Source organism: Hoplias malabaricus, chromosome 2, assembly GCF_029633855.1.
Source record: "Hoplias malabaricus isolate fHopMal1 chromosome 2, fHopMal1.hap1, whole genome shotgun sequence".
Taxonomy (NCBI): Eukaryota; Metazoa; Chordata; class Actinopteri; order Characiformes; family Erythrinidae; genus Hoplias; species Hoplias malabaricus.
Window position 1 is genome coordinate 27,852,357 of NC_089801.1, and position 23,639 is coordinate 27,875,995.

The window sequence follows — 23,639 nt, forward strand, 5'->3', positions numbered from 1 at the left end:
CATAACTTGGTGTCCTACATAGAATGCTACATAGCCAACCACTCAATTTGATTATTATTTTATCTCTCTCTCTTTCTCTCTCTCCCCCTCCTCTTAACAGAAATCAGTCTTTGTTCCTCAAGTATACATCTTTGGACTTGCAAATGAAATGGGTCATTGAGCTTGGGGAGTTTTGTATTTGAAGCAGTCTGGTTAGTTTATATTTACGCTTGATGTAGGAACAGTAGTCTAGTGAACATAGTATTGTGAGATCGAAACTGAATCTTGGTTGCTTACAGTGCTGTATAAATTTGAACTGTGGTTCTTACCAAATATGTTTATGGGATAGAATATTGGATATAATTTCTTGTTGAATCTCCAGTTTTCTATCCATACAGAGTTGATTATTATACTGTGCTTTCATCAACATTCCCTCAACAACTGATGAGAACTCTCATGACTAATGTTGCCTTATTATCTATTTTTTAAAACGTCCTATGACAGTCGCAGTATAGAAAAGGGTTGTGAGTCATAGGACATGATGCCATCGATAATGGTGATGTCACTATTCTCAGTATATGGCAAGACAATATTCTGTGATGCATCACAATATCTGTGTAACTGAAGAAGATAGCAGGAATTATTTATCGTGAATGGTTTAGCTTTATGCCCTTACACACACACACACACACTCACACACCCTGACTGCAACTTGCCCTTGTCAAAATAGGTCATCATTCCAATGTGAAATAGCTATAAACTGCCAGAAAACAGAAAAGTTCAGTGGTTGCTAAGCACATTCATTGCATTGCCTGTGTACTTTATTTTCCCCAGACACTTGTTGCAAATCACATGATTTCTGTCCGTTTCATTTGTGTCTGTCGAAGTCGAAGTGGCCCCAGACTTTGGACTTGAAAGAGGACAGTGCCTGTCTGAGCTTATTGTTCTTTTCCACAGGTTGACCCTATTCATTTGATTAGCACCACCATATTTATTATATACAAATAATTTAGTAAAATTATCAAAGTATCGAAATATAGATATTTGGTGCTAGTGTCGATAATGTGTCTCAAAAAATGTATACAATATATCACTGTATCGATATTTGGTCCCACCTCTAGTTGAGATGCTGCTTGTCTTTCTCAGTTTGTGTTTTACAATCCCTCAACAGTTAAACATTGTCTATTTACTTATAAATGTTTATAAGTAACGTTTTTAATGTCAAAGGGACATTTTTTTAGAATATCATTTTAAATTATTTTATTTATTTTAACTCCTGGGGCTCCTGTTAGTGTAATTAATTTTTACAGGACTACAGGATTGTACAGAAATATTAGGGAGGAGAAGGAGTTGGGTAGGGTGGTTCCCTACCCTCCTCCAACTCCACATAGTGCAGTTTCTGCAGTGCTGAGTCTGGAGTAAGAATGACAGTGTTTATATTCTCTGTATTACAGGTCAGTGCAGCATCACAATAATTTTGAAGCTGTAATTTTAAAGTTAAGGTATTACATAGTGTTCCTTTAAACCGTGGGAGTAGTATTTGATATGATATTTTTTTTCTAGAACATGGACTTGAGGCTTCTGCATTAGGGATCGTTTCACTGTGAAATAGTTAGCCTTTTGCCACTCTCCTATATAAGACTTTGAATCTGGTTTAATTGACATGCCAAGTTTTTCAGGATTTGTTTTGAGAGAATCTTTTTTTTTAAATAATATTTAAAATGCAAATAAATTTGTATGTCATCATACAAATGCTTTGTGGTTGTCTGTTGTTTGAGACGTGCTCGAATGAAATCCTCAAGACAATGCGCTGATGTAACCTGTAAGTCAATGAACGACTCATCTGATTCAGGTCTCTACTGGTGCCTTTGATTCACCCTCTCTTAATGGGAGCAGTATAAACGGAGCACTACCAAATCTAGTGCACAGCCTGCCACATCAGACCCTTTGGGACCTGGAGAGAAGGAGGTTAGGCCTGATTTGTTTCTAATGTCAGCCAAGTTTTCAAATTAAGATTTCCTAAGTCACAGGCCTGGCAGGAGGAACATTAGAGGGACACTATCATGAGACCTTTTTTTTTTTTGTCTGGACTTTGCTCTCCATGTTGTGAAAATGGGCGTGTGTGTGTGTACCTTTAGTAATCAACATGAGTCTCAGGATTATATTCATGTTGTTGGTATTCCCCAGCAAACCTGGTGAGTGTTAGCTATCTCTGGCTTTGTCAGGTGAGCCCGTGGTGTGTAACAGGATCCTGGCTGAGTTCATTGCATACGCCCTGCTCTTTCGGTCTCTCTGTCTCTCTCTCAGGCTTGTGGCTGCATGCCTCCCGGCTCATGACACCATTTCTCTTGTCCTGCTTTGACTCTCTAGCAGGCCCTAGCTTCTCTCTGCATTCTGTGTGCAATTGTGAAGTCCAGGGCAGTGTCATCCCACCCCAGACGTCATCTGTCATCTGTCAGGGAGGTCGGACCACTCTTCGAGGGTCTGCCTGCCAAACGACCAGATTGCACAGAAGCAAGAAGGAGATCAAAGGTTCTGAAGTGGAACAGAAGCCGCGTCCTTCACTTGGGCAAGTCCGATTCAAGACTTCAGAGGGTGGGGGGGGGGGGGGGGGACGAGAGGGGGTTTGGACGTTTTTGATGGAGATAACCAGTGAAAAGCTATGGATTTCCACTTCAGAGTGGCGCTGCTGGAGAAGAGCCAGTCCAGGAGTGCATTCACTGTGAGACGTCTGCTGATGATGCAATGCTTCTCTGACTCATGGCGCCCCTCCTCCTCCTGTCCTTCCCCTCCCTTCACTCCACTCACCCCCCCACCCCCACCCCAGCTCAGGATGTGAAGTGGTAGATGCCTGTTACATGATATGGACTGTGTTTCAGCTCATTCAGAGTATGGGATAGAAGCAGAGCAGTAAGACTTTGCCAAGGAAACAAAAGTCTCCTGCTGGAACCCCTCCTATCTCTCCGTCCCAGAGGCTCTGAGGAACACCGATTATGCCCTCAGTAGAAAAGCGGTGCAAGGAAACTTTCTTCTTTCATTCGCTCCCCATTCAGTTTTAGAACACTTCAAAGGATATTCCGTCCCTTCTGACAGCTCTGCTGCTTCCAGATGCGCCTGGACAGATCTCCTCAAGCTCGGAATGCTGCGGAGATAGTTAACCGGCACTCTAGCGTACCGGGTGGGTGCATACACCCCCGTGTGAAGATAACCACTTCTCCTCAGCCAGTTTTCTAGCGTGGGCAGCCCTGATTTGTGGCATGACTTTATCACCATGTCCGATTCCAGCTTGTGGACCGTCCTGTCAAATTTTTCCATGCCTCATTTTCTCAGTGGATCCAGACTCCGGCGATCGAAAAGGTAACCAAAGGGAGCTTGAGAGTTTGAGGTTGCAAACAAGAACAATGCTGTAAGATGGGCGCTGCTTATTGCTATTGTATTGTGTTTCCTGGTGAGCAGCTTTTGATTGTAATCAGGACATTTATTGTTCAGTTCACCCAGCGCCTACAAAAGATGTTTACGTCTGTAGTGTAATTACCTCGCGTCTGTAGCTAGGAACCGAAAGTGAACCGTGGGTAAGGAAAGCTGATTGTTCTTGGTATCCGTTCTCTTGTTGTCAAGTAGCTGTGGTGTGCTACCAGCATGTTATAGGCTTAGAGGTTTAATGCTTGGAAGGATATTGGAAGAATAAACAAGCTCTATGAAGCTGAGGAAGCTGTAGCGACATTCATCTTTTAAGAACAACATGGAGACTTTACAAAGTGCTTGTGCACTCATGCTAGCACAATTAAGGTATTGGTGCTGTTGATTTTTCTGTTTTTTACTCATGTTGTAGTCTGTGAATTGACCCAATATATACATAGGGGTTTATGTGGGATGAAGTTGTGTGCAGTAACTGAACTACCCAGGGCTGTAGTAGGTTTGTGTATATTAGGTGTACATATCAGTTTCAAAGTGTTTTTTTTTTTGTGTAATGTATAATTGTAATTCAAAATTCAAACGTTCTTTCACTCATTTGCCATATTTTGGTAACTGTTTTGTAATTTAAAAAAATGAAAATCGTAATTTTTTTTAAAACACCTTAAAATGAAGTTGTTTGAAAATAGCAAGAAGTATTTATTTGTCACTGCATTTATTATGAGTTCCATCAATGAATTAGCCCTGCAAAAGCATGTGATTAGACTTGTTCTGTTCTTGGGGTTGATATTAATGTATTTGTACACTTTATGAGACACAGCTCTATACATTTTCCATATTTAGCTCCATAATACATCTAGCATGTGTAGCATATATAAAATAAGTAATATAAAGCTGCTGAACTTTAACATTGCCATCTGCCATATTATTTACTCTTTAATGTGCACTGTTGTGGCTGAGGGTCACCCTTGAGGTTTGTGAATTTTTAATAATTTTTAAAGACAGAGTGTGTGTGAGAGAGAGAGAGAGAGAACGACAAACCAGAAGGAGCAGGATGATAGCGGATATTAGTCCACAATTCCAGCATTGCCACATCATTTTAAACTTTTTTGAAATTAGGGGCTCAGGAATGGTGCTCCCCTGACCAAGGGAGCGCATCTGATTTTGCTCTCTCAGGGTGTGTAGGATTGGACCAATCCCTTCCCCATCATAGAAGCACAGTGCTAGACAGCGTGGGCATCTTTTGGCTAATATGACAGATATGGGTAGTTAGCATTCTCCTTCAAGCCCTTGAAAATGTAAAAAGTAAAGGGGCTTTGGTCTGACTCACATGTCTCAGAGGAAGCATGCGCTTGAATTCACGTACCCAGGTTGGTGGCATGGTGACTGACTGGGGGAGTCTTAGCTATGTAAGGGTGTAAATGGTGACTGTTAATGAGTGGGATCAACATTGAGATTAACTTAAATAATGTTTATTTACAGGTTGCATAGCCTTTTCATCATTTATGGTTAATGAGAGGGAGGCAGAGTGGCATTGCAGTTAGTGTCGCAGTCACACAGCTCCAGGGACCTGGAGGTTGTGGGTTCAAGTCCCGGTGACTGTCTGTGAGGAGTTTGGTGTGTTCTCTCTGTGTCTGCGTGGGTTTCCTCTGGGTGCTCCAGTTTCCTCCCAGGGTCCAAAAACACACATTTGTAGGTGGATTGGGCGACTCAAAAGTGTCCGTAGGTGTGAGTGAATGTGTTTGTGTTGCCCTGTGAAGGACTGGCGTCCCCTCCAGGGTGTATTCCCGCCTTGCGCCCGATGATTCCAGGTAGGCTCTGGACCCACCGTGACCCTGAACTGGATAAGCGGTTACAGATAATGGATGGATGGATTAATTGAAGTAATTCTGTACATTTTGGGCCAGTGCTAGCATTGGGAATAATCTGCATCATCTCAGTGTTTTTTTTTTTTTGGTCTGTATAGTGTCTGTTTGTTGACAAGGCCACTTAAAAGAAAGTGCTTTTAAAGTCACTTTCTGAATGTGATTGTCCTAAAGATTTCTTTTTTTTCCACATGCAAATGGAAACATGTTTCATTTCTTTGTTGAAAATGATCCGTTGCGGCCTCAGCTTTTCATGAACAGAGTGTACAGAGGATTATGTCTACAGTAAAGTGTTTTTGATGAGTGGAATATATTCTGTGCCTGTTCTTCTCCTTGATGTTTATTCCAGCTGGATTTTTGTTACAAAGGATCCATGTACTCGGTGGTGGGTGTAAATCTGTTTGTGGGAGCAATGACTTGGATGATTATACCCTGAGTAAACAGATAGAAGAATTCAGAATGATTAATAGGGTCAGATGTTTTTGGACAGCTCATCCAGCATTTCTTCAGGAATGGTGCTGGATATAGTTTTGATCCAATACAATTTTTGTGAATTTCAAAGAATGTTTGCTCTTTGCTCTTTGGTGTGCTTGTGTGCTGGAAATAAGGCCAGGCATTTGTACACAGCCCTAACTCTGTAAATGGAGAATCAAGCAAATTCGCTCAGAGCTAAACTTGCACACACTGTCAAGGAGAGATATTTGAACGGTGGAGGAGAAAGGCATAGAAAGGGATGTGTATGTTGAGAGTATTCCTCATCCATAGGTGTATAACACTGATTGATTTTTTTATAAATAATAAAAAGTTTGCTAGTTACGTTGGTTAATGTGCGTAAACGTACACAAATAATGAAAGTGCTACAAAATCAATAGCCTTATTTACCAATGAGGTTTTGCTGTAATTCAGTGAATTGTTTCTTGGAGGCAACTTCAGTGTCAACAACAACAACAAAATTTGTTTGTTTAATTCCACATAAAAAAAAAATGCAGAGAGTTACATTTCTTAAAGCCTGGCAATGTGTGTGCATGGCTTTGTGGGCGGAGCTTCTCTAGGGTCTTCAGAAAGAGGCAGCAGGATGTTCTCCAGAATCATGTACAACACCTTTAAATATTTGTCCCCCTTTATAGCACTAACAGTTTCTACTCTTCTGAGCAGGCTTTATAGCAGATGGTGGAACATTTCTTTGATGATTTCAGAGCTTTTAGCAGTGACCGTAATAGTGAGGTCAGATACTAATGTTGGATTGATAATTTGTGGATCACAAAAGCCACTCCAACACATCATGAAGGTATTGAATGGTGCTCCATCATTTCAGGGAGCACAGTTCCACTGCTTCAAAACCCTGTGCCTTTTTTTAACATGATACAATTTCACAGTAATGTTGGGTAACAAGATTATACGCGCATTACATGTCAAAAATGGCCCTGCTTGCAATGAGCATAGTGACTTTTTTCAACATCTTCAAGTGGCTTGAACACTTTACTACCTCATCCTTTTCCTAAACATTGTTTTAAAATAGAGTAATATTATTTATCAGTCACAAAAATAATTAATGTAAGAATAATAAACACATTCTAATCATCTAATCTAATCATTTGTTCATGAATAAAAATGAGTTACTATTCATCTAACAATTTACAGTAAATGTGAGTAATGTCATTTTGTCAGTGAGCTGTAGGAGGCCTCCTAGAGCATGAGCTGGGGCCTGACAGGGCTTAGTTCACCCGTGTGTGGGAACTGTATAAATAGCTGAGGTAAATCTGATCCTCTTTCACTGAGCACCTGTGAACTTCATATTATATACCTGCGGGTAGGATGAATGCTTTGTGTATGAACAAAGACTTTCATCCTCATCAGAATGACCACGCTACATAGAAGAAAGAGAGGAACTGGGCAAAAAGCCACAGGATTAGTACAATCCACAATACAAATGTTAGAATAGACTTTTGATTTTAAAATTTAAACTTTTATATTTGCTTTGAGAAGCTGTCTATGCTGTCATAACAGTTGTGAACCATCAGGGCCAGCTAAGCTTTCAGAGAAGGCTTAATATTTTCTATTAACTTATAAATACCACTGACCAGAGAGGAGCACTTTGTTGTTCTACAATTCACAGACTGTCGTCCATCTATTGCTCTGCATAAATTGTTAGCATCCTTCCACCCTGTTCTTCAGTGGCCAAGGCCTCTACAGGACCACCACAGAGCAAGTATAATGTGTGTGGTGTCTTGAATGCCCACTTAGCTTAAACTGTACGCTATGAAATCCTCTGCATTTTCTCACAGTTTTTGCCCTCATGCATGAAGTCAGACACTATTTCCACCATGTCGTCATAAGGCCACAATAGGCATGTAATAAATAAATAAGATTCTTTTTTTAAATCTTTGATCATGTCACAGCATCTCTTGCAGTGGTTTGTCCTAGTGAACGTGCATAGTTTTTTTCCCCCTCTCTTTTAATCAGAATCTGACAGGGTCGAATCCCAAGGGATTTGTTTGAAAATATTTTTAAATCCGTTTCCTTTCCAGGTGTGCGTTTAAGTGCTTTGAAGGAGTTTTAAAACTTTGTTCTCTTTATTTTTCCTTGTGGATTGTTTGCCTGATTCTTATGCTCTGCGTCTGGAAATGCAAATCATCTTTTGCTTTCTTGATATGTATCATGTGAATAGAACTTCTAAGTAGGACCACGCGACGCACCGTTTTAATATCAAATTCAGTTTGAAAGACGCCAATTTCTGAATTGACACAACAGCGTTTTGTAATATATACTACATTATTCATATTATTTTAGGTTTTGAGTGTGTAAATTTAATCTAGTTACACATTGCTTCAGAACTGCATCAGGAAAAGTTTGATTAATCAGAAGCAACTAAATGCCCATAAGCTCTGATGTCTATACTCCTTACTAACTGGCATTCTACCATACCCTTGAGTAAGTAGCTGGAGCTGTGGCTATACGTCACCTTGCACACACACTCCCAGCTGAGCATGGGAGTACCGCAGTCTCATTAAGCCTGTGAACTAAGAGGATCTGTTTGATGAGCTGTAATCGTCCCGTTGGTGAACACCCAGTACTTGTCTGTGGCTTCTCAATGTGGAAGGGACCTGTAGAGGTAATCCTCTCCTCTGTTTGGAGCTTCCAACTGTTTTATTGAAAATGGCAGTGTAAGTTCTGGGACGGATGTGGTCGGGTCTTGAGGATGCGTACCTTGCGACATTAATAAGATATCTCCACAGGACTAAGTGGTTCAGCTTGTGGAGAAGATCAGGAAGGAGACGGTATGTAAGAAAACAAAGGGTTGATGTTATCCATTCTTACACCTGTGCTGCAAGAAGTGAAATGATCTCAGGTCTAGATCAGTATTTATAGTATTTCCCATTAGGAGATTTTATGATCATTTAAAACAAGTATTCAGTATGGCTCTCTTCATTTTGCTAGTGTTAAATCATTTTATGTACTTATTTTCTTACTGGGCGGCACGGTAGCGCAGCAGGTAGTGTCGCAGTCACACAGCTCCAGGGGCCTGGAGGTTGTGGGTTCGATTCCCGCTCCGGGTGACTGTCTGTGAGGAGTTGGTGTGTTCTCCCTGTGTCCGCGTGGGTTTTCTCCGGGTGCTCCGGTTTCATCCCACAGTCCACAAACACACGTTGGTAGGTGGATTGGTAACTCGAAATTATTCGTAGGTGTGAGTGAATGTGTGTGTGTGTGTCTGTGTTGCCCTGTAAAGGACTGGCGACCCCTCCAGGGTGTATTCCCACCTTGCGCCCAATGATTCCAGGTAGGCTCTGGACCCACCGCGACCCTGAACTGGATAAGCGGTTACAGATAATGAATGAATGAATATTTTCTTACTCATATGCTTAAAATGGGCACAATTTTCAGGAAAGAGGGTAAAACTTTCTAAAGAATTAATCTTACATTCATACTCATAAGCATGTAAGGAAATATATATATTTTATTATATATATATAAATTATATATGATGGGCATTTTGTTGAATTTTTGCTGTACATGGATATTAACTTGAGTCATCCTTGGTTACTAAAGCTTATAGTAAAGTGGAAGGATTCTGAATATTGGCTGGTGTAGATTCATTTCAGTTATATATTTTTTAAGGACCCTTGAAAGGAATGACAGCAAAGCCAGACAGACATCTAGAACCTAATCTCTAGCACAAAATTCACACTGGTGACTAAGCCCCACTGGCACTGTTAATGCATTCTCAGTGCTATCAGTTCCATGAAAACTCTACATTAACAAACATGCAAGGTACACACTTACATACATAACTATAAAATCATATTGGCCTTTCTAGTGACTAAGCCTGTAGCTAGCCCCACTGGCACGGTTAATGAAAGCAGAGTGCCTCCATATCCAAGAGGATTCTACGCATGTTTATGTCAACAACACTACATATGACTGAAGAAAATATGTTGAACATAAAGGTGGGACATTGTGTGTTGAGCATAACCCCCCCAGATCTTGAGGCTTGTCCTGGATGGTTGGAGGAATGTGTAACTGCTTCCTCTTGGTCAGAGATGCTTGGATGTCAAGGAGCCATGGACACCCCAATCTGGACAATGCCTTCCTGTATGAGAAACATACAGATAGTTAGTTAGTTCTGTTTCTTGATTCTGGGTGACTGAACACTATAAGAGTGTGAGTTGTAGCTCCAGCAGACCTAATTAGAACAGTATAATTAGAGCCAGAAATGTAACACAGACCTGAGTGCCCCCTAAGGAATTGGAACCTCTCTGCTTTACCATCAATAAACCTGAGTGACCTGCATCTTTTAAGTGTCAGGAATATTTTAACCAGCCACATCTCTAAATATAAAGGTTTTTAACCTAGATTTGTGTATGGGAGAGTGTGTATGGATCCAAAACTTTGACTCATGGGTTATGAGGCTGATTACCTTTTTAAAAATTCTATTAAAAGCCATTTATAATTTGGCCCTTTTTTGGCTTGAGTTTGTATAATCGTAAATGGTGATGATGTTTATTGTTATTTTGAAGGTAAATAGTCACCTAAAATAAATTCTTGAACTTTTATTTATTTATATCATAAAAATCATAGTAAAACACCAGTCAGAATCAAATATAAATGAACATCGTAGCATTTTGAAATAGTTGGAAAGCTATAGAGATGATGTTTTAAGAATGCTGATGCTAAGCGATGCTGGAAAATAAACTGTGCTGAAGGTAGATACCCACAAAGCTACGTAAGTTTTAGGTGTTTTAGGACATCCTCAGACTACAGTGGGAGGTTTTAGACATTAGATTGAATGTCAAGAAAAACATGAGGAAAATCCTCACTCTTAGCTTCAACTGTACTCTAGCCACAACTTTTCCTCAGCTGCTTAACTTCACAAAGCTTAAAAACTCACACAGTACTCACACTTTGTTTACTTCACCATTTGTGCATATTAGATCACTATTGTTTTTGTTTGCTTGGTTTCTTTGGTGCTTGATTCGTTGGTATATGTGTATTTTTAATAAATGTTATTATTATTTTAATGTATGCATGTAAATTTAGCTTTGTTAATAAACATTATTTTCACACAGTTGCCTGAATAAGAGGTCTCTGTCACCAGAACAGGAAATATCAACCCAATCTGCCAACAAATGACTGAATTACAAAGATAATCAGTAGTGAGCCCTGCTGGGGATGATTTTGATTTGAGCTTGAATTCAAGTATAGGGCCAGGGTTGGATGATTTTTGGAAAATATTTTCTGTTTCTACCTTGACGTGTGAGCTTCTGGACAGTTAACAAGCACTGTCTTAGTTTAAATTATTTTAATTGTATTAATAATATAAGTAATAAAATTAAGTAAAATTCAAAAATGTAACTGTTTCATGTTAGTTTCAGTGAGAGTTTTCCCATCTGCAGATGATCTTGAGTTTTGATAATATCACCATGTGCCAGTGGTCTTGTTTTGTCTCTTACTACTTCCGTCTGTGAATGTGTGAAACATTCCACTAGTTCTGAGACACTTTACTTATACATTAAACAGAAAAGTCAGGATTTCCAATTCATGTTGACCTGTTAACCTTTAATGCAGTGCAGTGCTGAGATTTAACTTCACTGTAATCAGATGCTTATCTACTTCTGCTCTTTGTTTTTCTAGCTGCAGGACGAGCAACCGAAAGAGTCTGATAGGAAGTGGACAATCGTCTGCCCTTCCTCGACCTCACTCTCCCCTTTCCTCACATACAGGTAAATTGCTTGTCTGTATTTCTCTTAGGGATGTGCATTTTAGTCAAATTGGATAATTAATATTTCACTGTATTAATTTATTTTTTAATCCACCAGTCTAATGCCAGATGTCTGTTAAATAAGCGTCTAAATGTCTACCAGGCATTAGTTGGGTTTCTGCTGTTCTTAACAGACTACAATTTCTATCAATGTCTGTGGAGTACAGTGCCCTCTAATTTAATACAGTGTTCAGACATGTCTTGTGTTTAGGTTCAGGTATGAGACTACGAATTGGGTAACAGTAGAAAAGCACATTTATAGTTGGAATAGATACTGTACCAAACTTGTTTTACATATGCGTTGAAAGTCAGAATCAGAATGACTAGCCATGAGTGATTCATTTACTGCCCACAGGATCCTCCACTGTCTGTAGGTCCAGACAAAGAGCAGGCATTTGTGATGTCATTACAGTCATGATGTGATGTGTATAAAGTGGAGTGGAAAAGTACAGAAATTCCAGCTGAATAATTGCCACTGTAGTGATACTTAACACTTTTTATTTATAAATAGGAGCTAACTATGTGGTGTGTTTTTTTTTTTTTTTTTTTTTTTTTTTTTTAATATTCAGTTTAGTTCACATACAGATAAGACATAGCTTTACAAATGTTGATTGATATGTGATTTACATTTCAAATGTGTCTGATAATATAAATAGTAAAGAGAGATACCTAGTTTAAGTATTAGTAATGATAATAATAACAATAATATGTTATTATTCTTTTAATTTCTAATCTTTTTATTCATGGCTTAGTATGCGTATGGCATAAAATGAAAACAAGTCATCAGTTTTGTGCTGTACAGCTACTGCTTGTATGGAAAGCTCAATGACTCTCCACAGAGAGGTTAACCGCAGAATGTATAAACTCTATTGTGGAATCTAAGCCTGGCCTCTAATCACAAAATGATGGGCTTAATTGGGTCAAGTCTGCCATCTCTGTTGCAAATGGGCCACCAACCAAACAATAACAAAAGTCTTTCTCCAGTTTCTGTTTGCGTCTCAGTAAATGATTCAGACCCACTGAGTGAATCTTGCCCAGCAGCCTTGAGATTCCCAGCTCACAAACTTGTCTTTATCACTGCGGGGTACCATTGTGCCTCTTTGTTTAATTAACTCTTAACCCGCTCCTGTATTCAGTGGAGTTAATTATCTGTAATTAATGTTGGTCAGAGGGCTGTGTTTCTTCATGTGGTCTAGGCACAATCGCTACCATTGGGGACCCACACACACACACATGCACCATTTCTCTGTCATTGTTCTACATTGCCAGAAGCAAACCCCAGAAACAGTGGAGTCTTGCTAATAAGTGGATGGTGTCCATATGGTGGAGGCCTGTACCATGCTGTATAAGCTCAAGTGTAAATGCAGAAGCTCCAGGCTTTACTTCAGGAAACTGAATGTCAAAACAGCTCTGTCTCCAAGAAAAAAGGCAGCCTTGTGTGTTGAAGCCATCAAAGGCTTTCAGAGATCAGCCATTTCTTTTAATTCCTGCCTGGGCTCTGCAGCAACAGCAGCAGCAGCTTTCAGAGTATTTTGTAGATTTAAAAAAAAAAATCTGTCTCTCAACATCTTTGTGAAACTCAAATTTGTGTAGTTATATTTTTTCAGCCAAAATATTTCTTTGCAGTGATGCCACAGAGGAATTATATAATTGTTCCTAAAAACTGATAAACTGGTAAAAGCTTATTCCAATAAGTATTTGTTTCTAGGATGAGAGCAGCCACTATGGTAACTGCATGTTGCTGGAATATGTAGTTATAGATGTTCATGTCAGTTGTCATAAAAGGTGTATATTGGGGTCTTGTAGCCATATGAGTGATCACAGTAAAGTGATATTATATATTTTAAGCTGTGTTCATGGTCAAGGTCTTTAAATTGAGAGGAAACATCATGTTTTTTTTAATTAAACGTAATTTAATAAAATAAAAAAAAAAAAAAATGTTCCTATTTTGCTTTATTTAAACATTATTGATTGCTCCTCTCCTATAGTTAGTCGAATTATTCTCTTTATTTCTGGACGATGTCTGACTGAAGGTCAAAATACTGCTGAATCAAAGATTGAAAGTGTGCTTGAACAATCATCTCCTGTTTTGTCTCCTCCAGGCACCAGTCCCCAGGACAGCCCCAGAAACTTTTCCCCAAGTGCTTCAGCCCATTTCTCCTTTGCTCGCAGGTAACAGACACATTAGTAAAGTGCATTACTGATAGATATAGATAGATTTTAAAAAGTCAATGTAAGACTATGAACATTATAAATAGAGTAGCTTTTCATAAACCTAATGTAATGAGAAATATTTATTTGATTTATTAGTTGTATAAATATAATTAAAAACTTTTTTGTGTAACGTAATTTCAAATTCAAACATTCTCCTGCTCTTTTCTCATTTTATGAGAACTGTTCTATAGTATTTAAAAATTCGAAATTTTTCATTTGATTCAACAAAAATAAACTAAAAGTTTTAGTTTGAAAATGGCAAGCGAGAAGAATTTATTAATGACTGCATTTGTTAAGAGTTCCATCAAAGAAAAAGTGCTGCAAAAGCATGCGCAGTGATTTCTTCAGTCCTTGAAGATGATATTGTATCAGAAAGAAAGTGTGAGTTTTGGTTTATAAGATTCAAATATGGTGATTTCAGTGTTAGCAATCCGAATGTAGCATTTTAATACTTTCTTTGTTTTGTTTTTTATAAAATTTGTACCTATGCACCTAATATTTTCTTAGACTTATTAAGAACGTAGTCATGCTGCATGCTTGTTAATATTGTTAATGACATTAGCTATTAATTTAGAGCACTGGTTCTAAGCATTTTCACCACCTGAAATCTTTGCTGCTGCTTGCTTGCATTTTATCTTACTAAGTAGATGTTACACATGCAAACAATGGCATGTTACAAATAAAAACTAAGAGCAGATATTTAAAAAATCCAGGTTAAAAGAGTAAATGTACGACATGTGCGTGGGATTGCAGGAGAATAATATAAACTCTTAATTACAGTATATTCCAGGATGATGTGAAGAGTTACGTTATGCACGGCAGTTACACACTGCCTTGTTATTGCTTGATTGAAGTAGGATCTTTGAGTCTTTCATCTGGTGTAAAATATCCACAGTGTTCTTTTATGCAGGATATGTGCTCTTCCGTGTCATTTTATGCATCTATTGAGATGTTGGCAGGTGCTTTGGAAGGCTTCAGAATTTGACAGGCACTGGAAATGGTTCTGAATTTAAAAAACGTGGTTCGAAAGTCACCTTATAAGCTGTCATTTCAGCAGTGGAGGGAAGAGACCATCAAACTGCAGTTGGCTGTTAAGGAAAAAACACACAGCTATGCTTTGTTGTCACAACTACTCAGAATGATTGTATTTCTTTCTTGCTATTTATAATTTCTCAGCCATGGCTACAGAACAGGCAGGTAATTCAAATTAGAGCCATTCGTTCTGTTATTCTCGCTCTTCTCTTGACTCATGTCTGCATGAGTTTTGCTGTGTGTGCACTTCAAAATAAAGAAGCTCCAGTATTTCTTTAGCCTAATATCTATCTGCCTGCCTGCCATGCCACATATGTGCTCAGTAGTTCCTTGCAGGACCAGTAAAAACATCAGCAGGGCCTGTAAATTAAATCCTGCTGTGCGCAGCCAATAAATCATGTAAACAAAAATCAATATTCAATTTTAATTATGATTTGTCAGTTGTAATAAAATGATTTAAGCAGTCAAGGTTTTATTTAAGGCTTTTGGAGAACATGGGAAATGTAACATCCGGATGGTCACATCAAGATTTCAACCTTTTTTACCACAATATTAACACTAAAAATTACAAAAAATTTTCTAGAAACTGATACATTCCCCTAATCCTTTTTTTAAACTCTACTGAACAGACAAACCTTTGTAATGGAATCCAGTGGGAAGTGTATTTTCCATTTTTCTATAAACTCAAGTATTTTCTATGTCCTATGTGTGCTTCGGTTGCAACAGATGGTCATTATGCTGAAATGTGCTGGAGCATCTCTTTAAAGACTCATTCTCTGGAAGGTTCTTAAGGGAACCAAAGGTGGTTCTTCTGTGGCATTGCTCCAAAGAACACATTTGGCAGCTTATGAGTCAGTTCTAAGCAAGTCAAGCTTCTCAGCCCCTTCACTGATGTTTTTCGGCCATTTACAGTCTTTCCACTCAGCCCACGAGACACCACTCCCAGTCTTTGTGTTTCTGTTATTGTTATCATTATTTCCCTGCTATAAATTGGCTGGCAAAGGGTCTAGAGGAAATGGCTCACCCATTGGCATTCTGTAAAAACAATTGCGCTCAGCCGACTGACTGCTTTGTAACCAGCTTTCATCTCCTTTTTTTTGAAAATCAGTGAGTCATTTAGCATATCCCTTGTATCTGGAATCCCACTTCCCCCCCCCCAGTATTTTGAACTGTGAACCGATGCTTCACTGTGTGCTACTCACCCGAGTTCTGTTCACATAATCACGATTAGAGTGTGAAACCGATTTCAGAAGTGCCTTTGTTTTAGTCCCACTGCATCTGCAGTATTTCAATAAAGAAAAATTATTATTTATTAATTATATGCAACAAAAGTGTACATACTGGTACATTACAGATGGATTTTAGTGCTGCAGTTCATATAATTGTGTAATTGCATGCAATTAGGTGTTAACTGCAAGACATGTTTGTGTAATTACATAAAGTTACATAGAGTCATAAACTGAAGTTGATGTATATTCGTATCCATGGGTTGCAGGTGACGTCACTGTGTATAGTAGCCACCATAACAAACACGTACTCTTTACTCATAAACAATGTCAGTAAAATCTGTGACGTTTAGATGGTTTTATTGTTTCTTTCCACGTTTTTAGTTCTCGTTTAGTCATTAAAATTAAAGAAATGTAAGTATGGATCCTTGATCCATTTACTGGTGTCACATTTGTAAACAGAGCTTCTTTGGTCTGTGTCAGTGAGAAGAGAGGAACCTAGGCTAAATTCCAAATAGCGCCATGTTCCCTAAAAAATGCACATTACCAATAAGTATAATGAAAAATATTATACCCAGACACAAATTCAAGAGGGATATATTTATATCTGACAAAATGTTTTTTTCTAAATACAACACACTGCGTGAGTGTAGAAACAGTTTTATTGACATATACTGTGCCCTACAGAGGGTGTAGAGTGACATTGGTTATTTTGCCTCAGCTTTGCTGTGTTGCAGAAATCACTGGTCACTCACATTTTCAGAGAAAAACTACTTTATTATAATATAGCCAAATTAGAGGAATAATTTAGGCACACAGTGGGGTATTTTACCCTCGATAAACAAAGAGGATGTGGGCTTCTGTGCTTCTGAGTGTTGTAAAACTCTCCACCGCAAGAACAGGAGCTATGTGTGAAAAATATATCCATCTTTTCCATAAGTTTACATTATGGCTGCACTCAGTAACCAGACCTTGGGTAATAAATATGGCACTCATATTTATTCATCCATGGGACTGCAACCCATGGATACATAAACTGTAATACTGTGATCCATATGGATACACCACCAGGTTGTACCTTTTTGTTGCTACATTACATGTAACAACATCGTTGCTAAAGACACAGTATAAAGTGGGATTGTGGGTTGTTTTTCTACAGGACTGATGGCCGTCGCTGGTCCCTTGCCTCACTCCCATCCTCTGGATATGGTACCAACACTCCCAGTTCTACTGTTTCTGTAAGTATTTCGATATGTATATTTTTTTAAACAGTTGTTTTTGGATACATAACGTTGTACAGTTCAAATGTTCTGTGAATTGTCAGTTTATAAGGATTATATTTGTTCAGGCTCTTTCCAGCTACCAACCGCCATCACTTAATACTATAAAGAAGTCTTTATAGTATCTTGTCTTAGAATTAATGTGCAAAATTGTATGCAGTGTACACTGGATACAATTAACAGCAACAAGCGCTTCAGAGGGTGCGCTACATTGTGCGCATTTTTTTGAGCGAAACTGCTTCATGTGCTTGTGTCTTTAAAGGAATACGCCAGCCTTGTTTCAAAATAATGTGCTGCATCTCTATCCTACGACTGATTACCAAAGACAATCACCTTTGTACGGAAATTCGAAACACATAGCTGCTGAATTCAGGGAATATAAGTTAATAAATGTTATTTTTTTAAATCTTTGTTTTTATAGTACCTTTTTTTTTAACTGTCTTTAAACCTGAATTCAGTCACTTTTCATTTATTTCTATTATTACCATTGTCAGAGTTTCAGTTAATTTGTAAGCACAAGAAAATTTCAAATGTTTTTCATTTATTGTCGAGGTTAATCAGTGTTAAAGATGCAGTAGATAAGGATCAGATTAAAAAATGTTTGGTTATTCCTTTATGTTGGTTTGGCACGCCATCTCTATACTAGCCCTGCTCATGCGGAACAGCCCAAGTAAATGGGTTCTGTCTGCCATGAATAACAGATGCTGCTCTGACTGTCTCCCCCTCTGACTAATGCCGCTCTCAGCTCCGCCAGATTTGTTTGCTGGTAAATATGTCCGTGAATTGGCGCCAGACTACCCACTCGCTCACTGGCTGTGGCTGTGTTTACTGACACTGTTTCAGCACCCGCCCACCTGGGAAGGAAATGGCAAACAATCTGGTGCCTGCATGGCAGCCAATCGGAGCGGAGTGTGGGGGATATGCCTGACAATCATTCAGATAGAGCACTTGGCACAGACAGCCTTTAGCCAAGGCAGTTAAGAGGAGAGACAGGTCATCATGCACAAGCTAATGATGTGTAAACTATGTAGAGCTGATTATAGAGGGACGAGCTGAGCACCAAAGTATCCAAGAAGCCATCTTTACAAACAGAATGTTTTAGAAAATTAGTTATTTAAAATAACTTTTATTTTTACTCATCGTTTTGTGCAACCTTATAAGTGTCAAATAACTAATAAAAAAGTAGAAATGGAAAAAGAACATGAGAAATTTAAATGCCCAGAACAATGAACAGAGCATCCAGTTAATCATCTTTGCATACAGATGGTGTTTTAGGTAGTTAGATGTTTCAGAATGATGTTTAGTTTAGTTCTTTTTTAGTGTTATTTTGGCAGCTCATTTTGATTTAGTCTTTATCTAGTTTGCACAAATTAGTTGACAAATCTAAAAACATTAAATCTGGTTTTAGTCCACTGAATAAAAATAGCCTAATTTTAATCTTTTTTTTTTTAATGCTTTACTATTTTGTAGGTATTATATACTACTAAATTTCATGAATGATGGCTTAAATCATGTTAGATTTTAAAACATTCTTACATCAAAATTGTGGAAGGAATTTTTTTTATTGGTGAAATGCTTGTTGCATTAATTTAAAATAAACATTTTAAGTTGCAGCAGAAGGCATTTGCACACGGAGACTTAGTTGACTCCAAGAGTTCCAGCTCTTGAATCTTTGGCCAACAGTTAATACGATGGAAACCCATACACTCAGTGAATCAATTCTTTGGGAGTCAATTCCTCTTCGCTATTCTGCCTGGTCACTCTTGTTGCCATGGCAACAGCAAACAGACAGAGCCTTTTCCGGTTTTAGTTTCTTGCCATTATCTTTGTTCTAAATCAACAAAATAACTAGTCATTTATCAGTCATTCATATTTTCCTTTAGTTTTTATTTGTTGATGAAAAGTATAAAACATTTCACCATAATTCTAATAATAATAATAATAATAATAAGTTAGATTTATATAGCGCCTTTCTAATACCCAAGGTCGCTTTACACAAAGAAGAATAAATAATAATAATAATAATAAACAAAAGAGGAAAACACTTATGCCTGCAGAGTGCAGAAGAACTGAGAGAAGAGATGGGTCTTTAGCTGGGTTTTAAAGGCAGAAAATGAAGAGCAGAGATGAAGACTTTGTGGTAATGAATTCCAGAGCTTGGGTGCCATCACGCTGAATGATCTACCACCAGCGGTAACCAGTTTAAATTTTGGTACTGACAAAAGACCGCTCTCAGAGGACCTCAGTGATCTAGTAGGACAGTAGGAGTGTAAAAGTTCAGAAAGGTAGGCTGGCACCAGACCGTGCAGAGCTTTGTATGTGAGCAGGAGAACTTTAAACTGAATACGGAGTGAGACAGGTAACCAGTGGAGCTGATGAAGAACAGGGGTGATATGAGCTGATTTTTTAGAATAAGAGAGGACCCGAGCAGCAGTTCTGAACACACTGAAGGGAGTGTATGCTTGTAGAAGGAAGGCCAATAAAGAGAGAATTACAATAGTCTAAACGGGAGGAAATGAAAGCATGGACCAGAATTTCAGCCTCCTTAACAGAAAGCAGGGTACGAAGGCAAGCAATATTATGTAGTCTTCAAATTATAATTTTTATTTAGTTTTTGTCTAATTTTTGTTATGAAAAATAGATTGTCAGTGAATATATTTTGTCATAGGTTTTTGATGAAATTAATTCTGTTCATTATGCTGGGCACTTTAAAAATTAATTTTTTTTAAATGATTGACTTTTAAATACTTTGCACAGAGCTAACTTATTACAAATATTTTAGTCTTTGCATGTGCATGGTTATATAACAACACAGACAAAGTAAACATTTGTAATATTGAAAGTGTTGTAAAATATTGTGCATTCAACAAATATTGATATAGATGTAAAAAATATCAGACAGACAGTCATAATGACTTGACTCCTAAATGTTTTAAGATTTTTATCTAATAACCCTTGTGTGGATTTAACATTGTTACACATTGTAGTTGTATAGAGATGGGATGCCTTGACCATTCAGTCCTGAAATCAGTCGTGCTGTTTGTGTTTTTTCTGTCACCTGCATGCTCGCATGATGCTCAAGTGACATGACACATCCATCAGCTTCTTCTCTTTTTTCTTTTCTTTTTTTTCTCCTATATATTTCCTGTGTCATTTCCAGTCGTCCTGTTCATCACAGGAGAAGCTCCACCAGCTGCCCTTCCAGCCCACGCCAGACGAACTCCACTTCCTGTCCAAGCACTTCTGCACTGAGAGCATCGCCGGAGACGACCGTCGCAGAGCCACGCCCATGCGGCCACGTTCACGCAGTCTCAGGTACAGCTAGGGATTGTGGATTGTTGCCGCTATTAGCACTGCACACAAAAACTTTTTGGCAAGTAAAATAATCTTAAATTTATATAATAGATAAATAATATTTTTATTATGATATAGATGTAAGTACTTTATAACAGTTTGAAGGAGGTGAGGGTGTAGGTATCTATTTATTTATTCATTTAGATGTGAACATTTCTTGCTGTATTGGCAACTTATTTTATTTGATTTGAGGCAATGTCTACAAATCACAATTGTCTAACGTGTTAATTTCACTTAATATATCTGTTAGGAACACATAATGTGTGTAAATGCCTAGGGGAAAAAAACATAATATATCTTATAATACCCTAATAGCAAACAAAATGAGAAGTATTAGTTGTATCAACTAGATTTAATCAGATAGTTTTCAATTGAATTATCTATATTTAAATCCATGTATCTAAGGTAATATTGTATTATTGATGTGGTGTTTGTTTGCTTGTTTGTTGCTTAGCCCTGGAAGATCCCCATCATGCTGTGATCATGAAATTATAATGATGAATCATGTGTACAAAGAAAGATTTCCTAAGGTAAGTAGTAATCCTGCTTGCACAGAATTCCATTTATTTAGGTTATTGCTTTGTATTGTGTTATATATTAAGGTATATAAATAAATGAATACAACACTGAGAAGTAACATAAAAAAATTAACGACTGTCCTGCATTGAATTTGACTAAATGGTAATGTTGAACCATGCACTATCTATCACAGTATCCAGGCACACATTTTAATTTGGCTGGTGTCAGAAACTGCTCGTTTGAACAACAACACAATAAATAGAAATATTTACTATATTAACTCTGATTAGGAAAACACATAGAAGCTCTTACTAAGCTCTAACCACACTGAATAAGATCTTGTGCTCACTAAAAAATAATCTAACAATAAAAAACATAATTTATTTGTTGTACAGTGATAGGACTCATAATAGCACACAGAAAGTTCTCATTCTGTGAACTGGTTTATTTCACTGAATGCAGCGGGAACATGCTTGCGCCATGACTCCCCTATCAGCAGATTCTACCTGTCAGTCTCCTTTCTGCTGTTGAAATAGGTAGACCTAGTCAGTTCTGCACACTTAGCTGGTTTTTTGCATATAGGTTGAGCTTTCATTCACACTGCACAAATCCAAGCTTTGTCTGGAGGTATAGAGGGAGCCCACCAGCACTGCACTAAAAAATAGTTGAATTGTGCTCTTTGAGCACTGAATACCTCTGAGCTAAATTGGAGATATGTTTAAGATTGTATCAGCAACTGATCTCAATAATGTTTGTGGCTGAACCAGAAGATCACAGACTGTCATGGCACCAAATGGACAATGGATAAACTGTTTTTTAAATAGTCTTACCTAGTTCAGTATGCTCCCAATAAAACATTTCCTTTAAAAAAAATTAAGTTGTCACCATCTGACTTAAAATGTGTTTAGGCGATTAAACAAGTTGTATTACTTGTGTGTTCAAGAATTCTTCTCAAATATTTCTAGGATGATTTTTTAAAACTGGGAACATTACAACTTTGGGTTCTGAGTGTTCTATCACATTCTCCAGGCCACAGCTCAGATGGAGGAGCGCATCCAAGAGATCATCAGTAGTAGCTCCCCGGAGAATGTGTTACCACTGGCTGATGGTGTGCTCAGCTTCGCCCATCACCAGATCATCGAGCTGGCCCGAGATTGCCTGGAGAAGTCTCGCCTCGGCCTCATCACCTCCCGCTACTTCTGTGAGCTCACGGACAAACTAGAAAGGCTTTTCCAAGAGGTATGCAGCACTAAATTTATATATATAAATTTTATTTTCTCTTGTACATTTCCTACAGAATTTTCCTTGGGCCGTGTAGAAACTCCCACCTGCTGTCATTGTTATTTTTGTGAAAACAACTTGCAAACAAAACTTAGTTTACACTCTGTGATGTGACTCTATTGTCTTTTTAAATCACCCATGGCTAACTGTTTTACTGCCTAGTCTGCTGAGCGATCGGAGAGTGCTGAAGTGACATTCATCAAAGAACTGGTGAAGAAAATCCTCATTGTCATTGCCAGACCAGCACGACTCCTAGAATGTCTGGTAGGTTTCTTTACATTTATCTGGTAACTTCCAAGCCCTAAACTCCTTGAATATTAATGAAATTTATCACAGGTTCATATTTGCATACTGTCACCTATGCTGTTATGTGAGAAAAGTAACAGTTTGGCTCACAGTGAATTATGTTCCCTTAGGAATTTGATCCAGAAGAATTCTATCATCTGCTGGAGGCTGCAGAGGGCCATGCCAAAGAGGGGCAAGGTATTAAAACTGACATTCCTCGCTACATCATCAGCCAGCTCGGCCTGACTCGAGACCCTTTGGAAGGTAAGGCGGTCTTATGAACAGCTGGATTAAAGATGTAGGAATATTGTTGAAATAATGATTACTGTAGTTAATTAACACTACACCTAACACTAACCTTAACCTCAGCAACTAAAATTAAATCAGTTTAGTCTTTTAGTTTTCACATTAAAACACCAGTTTTTTTATTAAATAAAAAAGAGAAAAGCTGCGAGGACCACCAAATTGTCTTTACAATACCACAAAAATTGACATAATCCTGTCCTCAAGGACATCTGGTCCCTAAATGTTTGTTAATATGTGAGAAATGGTGCACCATGTGGTGCAGTTTCTAACAGTGAGGGAGTGAGTGAGCCATTAGCTGAGTTTCCATCCAAAAATATCACAAATATGAGCAATATAGACATTTCTGGAGAAAAATTACTTGAATTTCCATCGACTACAGTTTTTGAATAATCTTCAAATGACCAGGGTGAGGCATCAGAGTGTACAAAACATAACGTAAAATCTTTGTGGGTTGAAAAGTAGCAAGAGAACCCAGTTTTTTTTAGTAGGTGCTTCACATCTGAAAGTTCATTTGAAACCATTCAGTTTAAAAATGCTTTAGAGGATCATAAGTCATATCTTTAATCACACCAATTTTATGCTCTGATCACATTTTTTTGATACTTGTTTGGACTAAAGCTTTGGATTA

General features: G+C 38.1%; 1 protein-coding gene across 7 annotated transcripts in view; it reads left to right on the forward strand.

Annotated features, from left to right (window-relative positions):
* The window catches only part of mast4 (microtubule associated serine/threonine kinase family member 4), a 140,616-nt gene that overhangs the window by 93,655 nt on the left and 23,322 nt on the right, over positions 1-23,639 (forward strand). For all 7 annotated transcript variants that reach the window (XM_066657980.1, XM_066657989.1, XM_066657997.1 and 4 more), the window contains 8 exons: positions 11,388-11,476; positions 13,617-13,686; positions 17,146-17,224; positions 20,427-20,581; positions 21,075-21,150; positions 22,169-22,378; positions 22,583-22,684; positions 22,837-22,969. In XM_066657980.1, the coding sequence (XP_066514077.1) occupies positions 11,388-11,476; positions 13,617-13,686; positions 17,146-17,224; positions 20,427-20,581; positions 21,075-21,150; positions 22,169-22,378; positions 22,583-22,684; positions 22,837-22,969 (914 nt within the window). The remainder of the gene's footprint in view (positions 1-11,387; positions 11,477-13,616; positions 13,687-17,145; positions 17,225-20,426; positions 20,582-21,074; positions 21,151-22,168; positions 22,379-22,582; positions 22,685-22,836; positions 22,970-23,639) is intronic.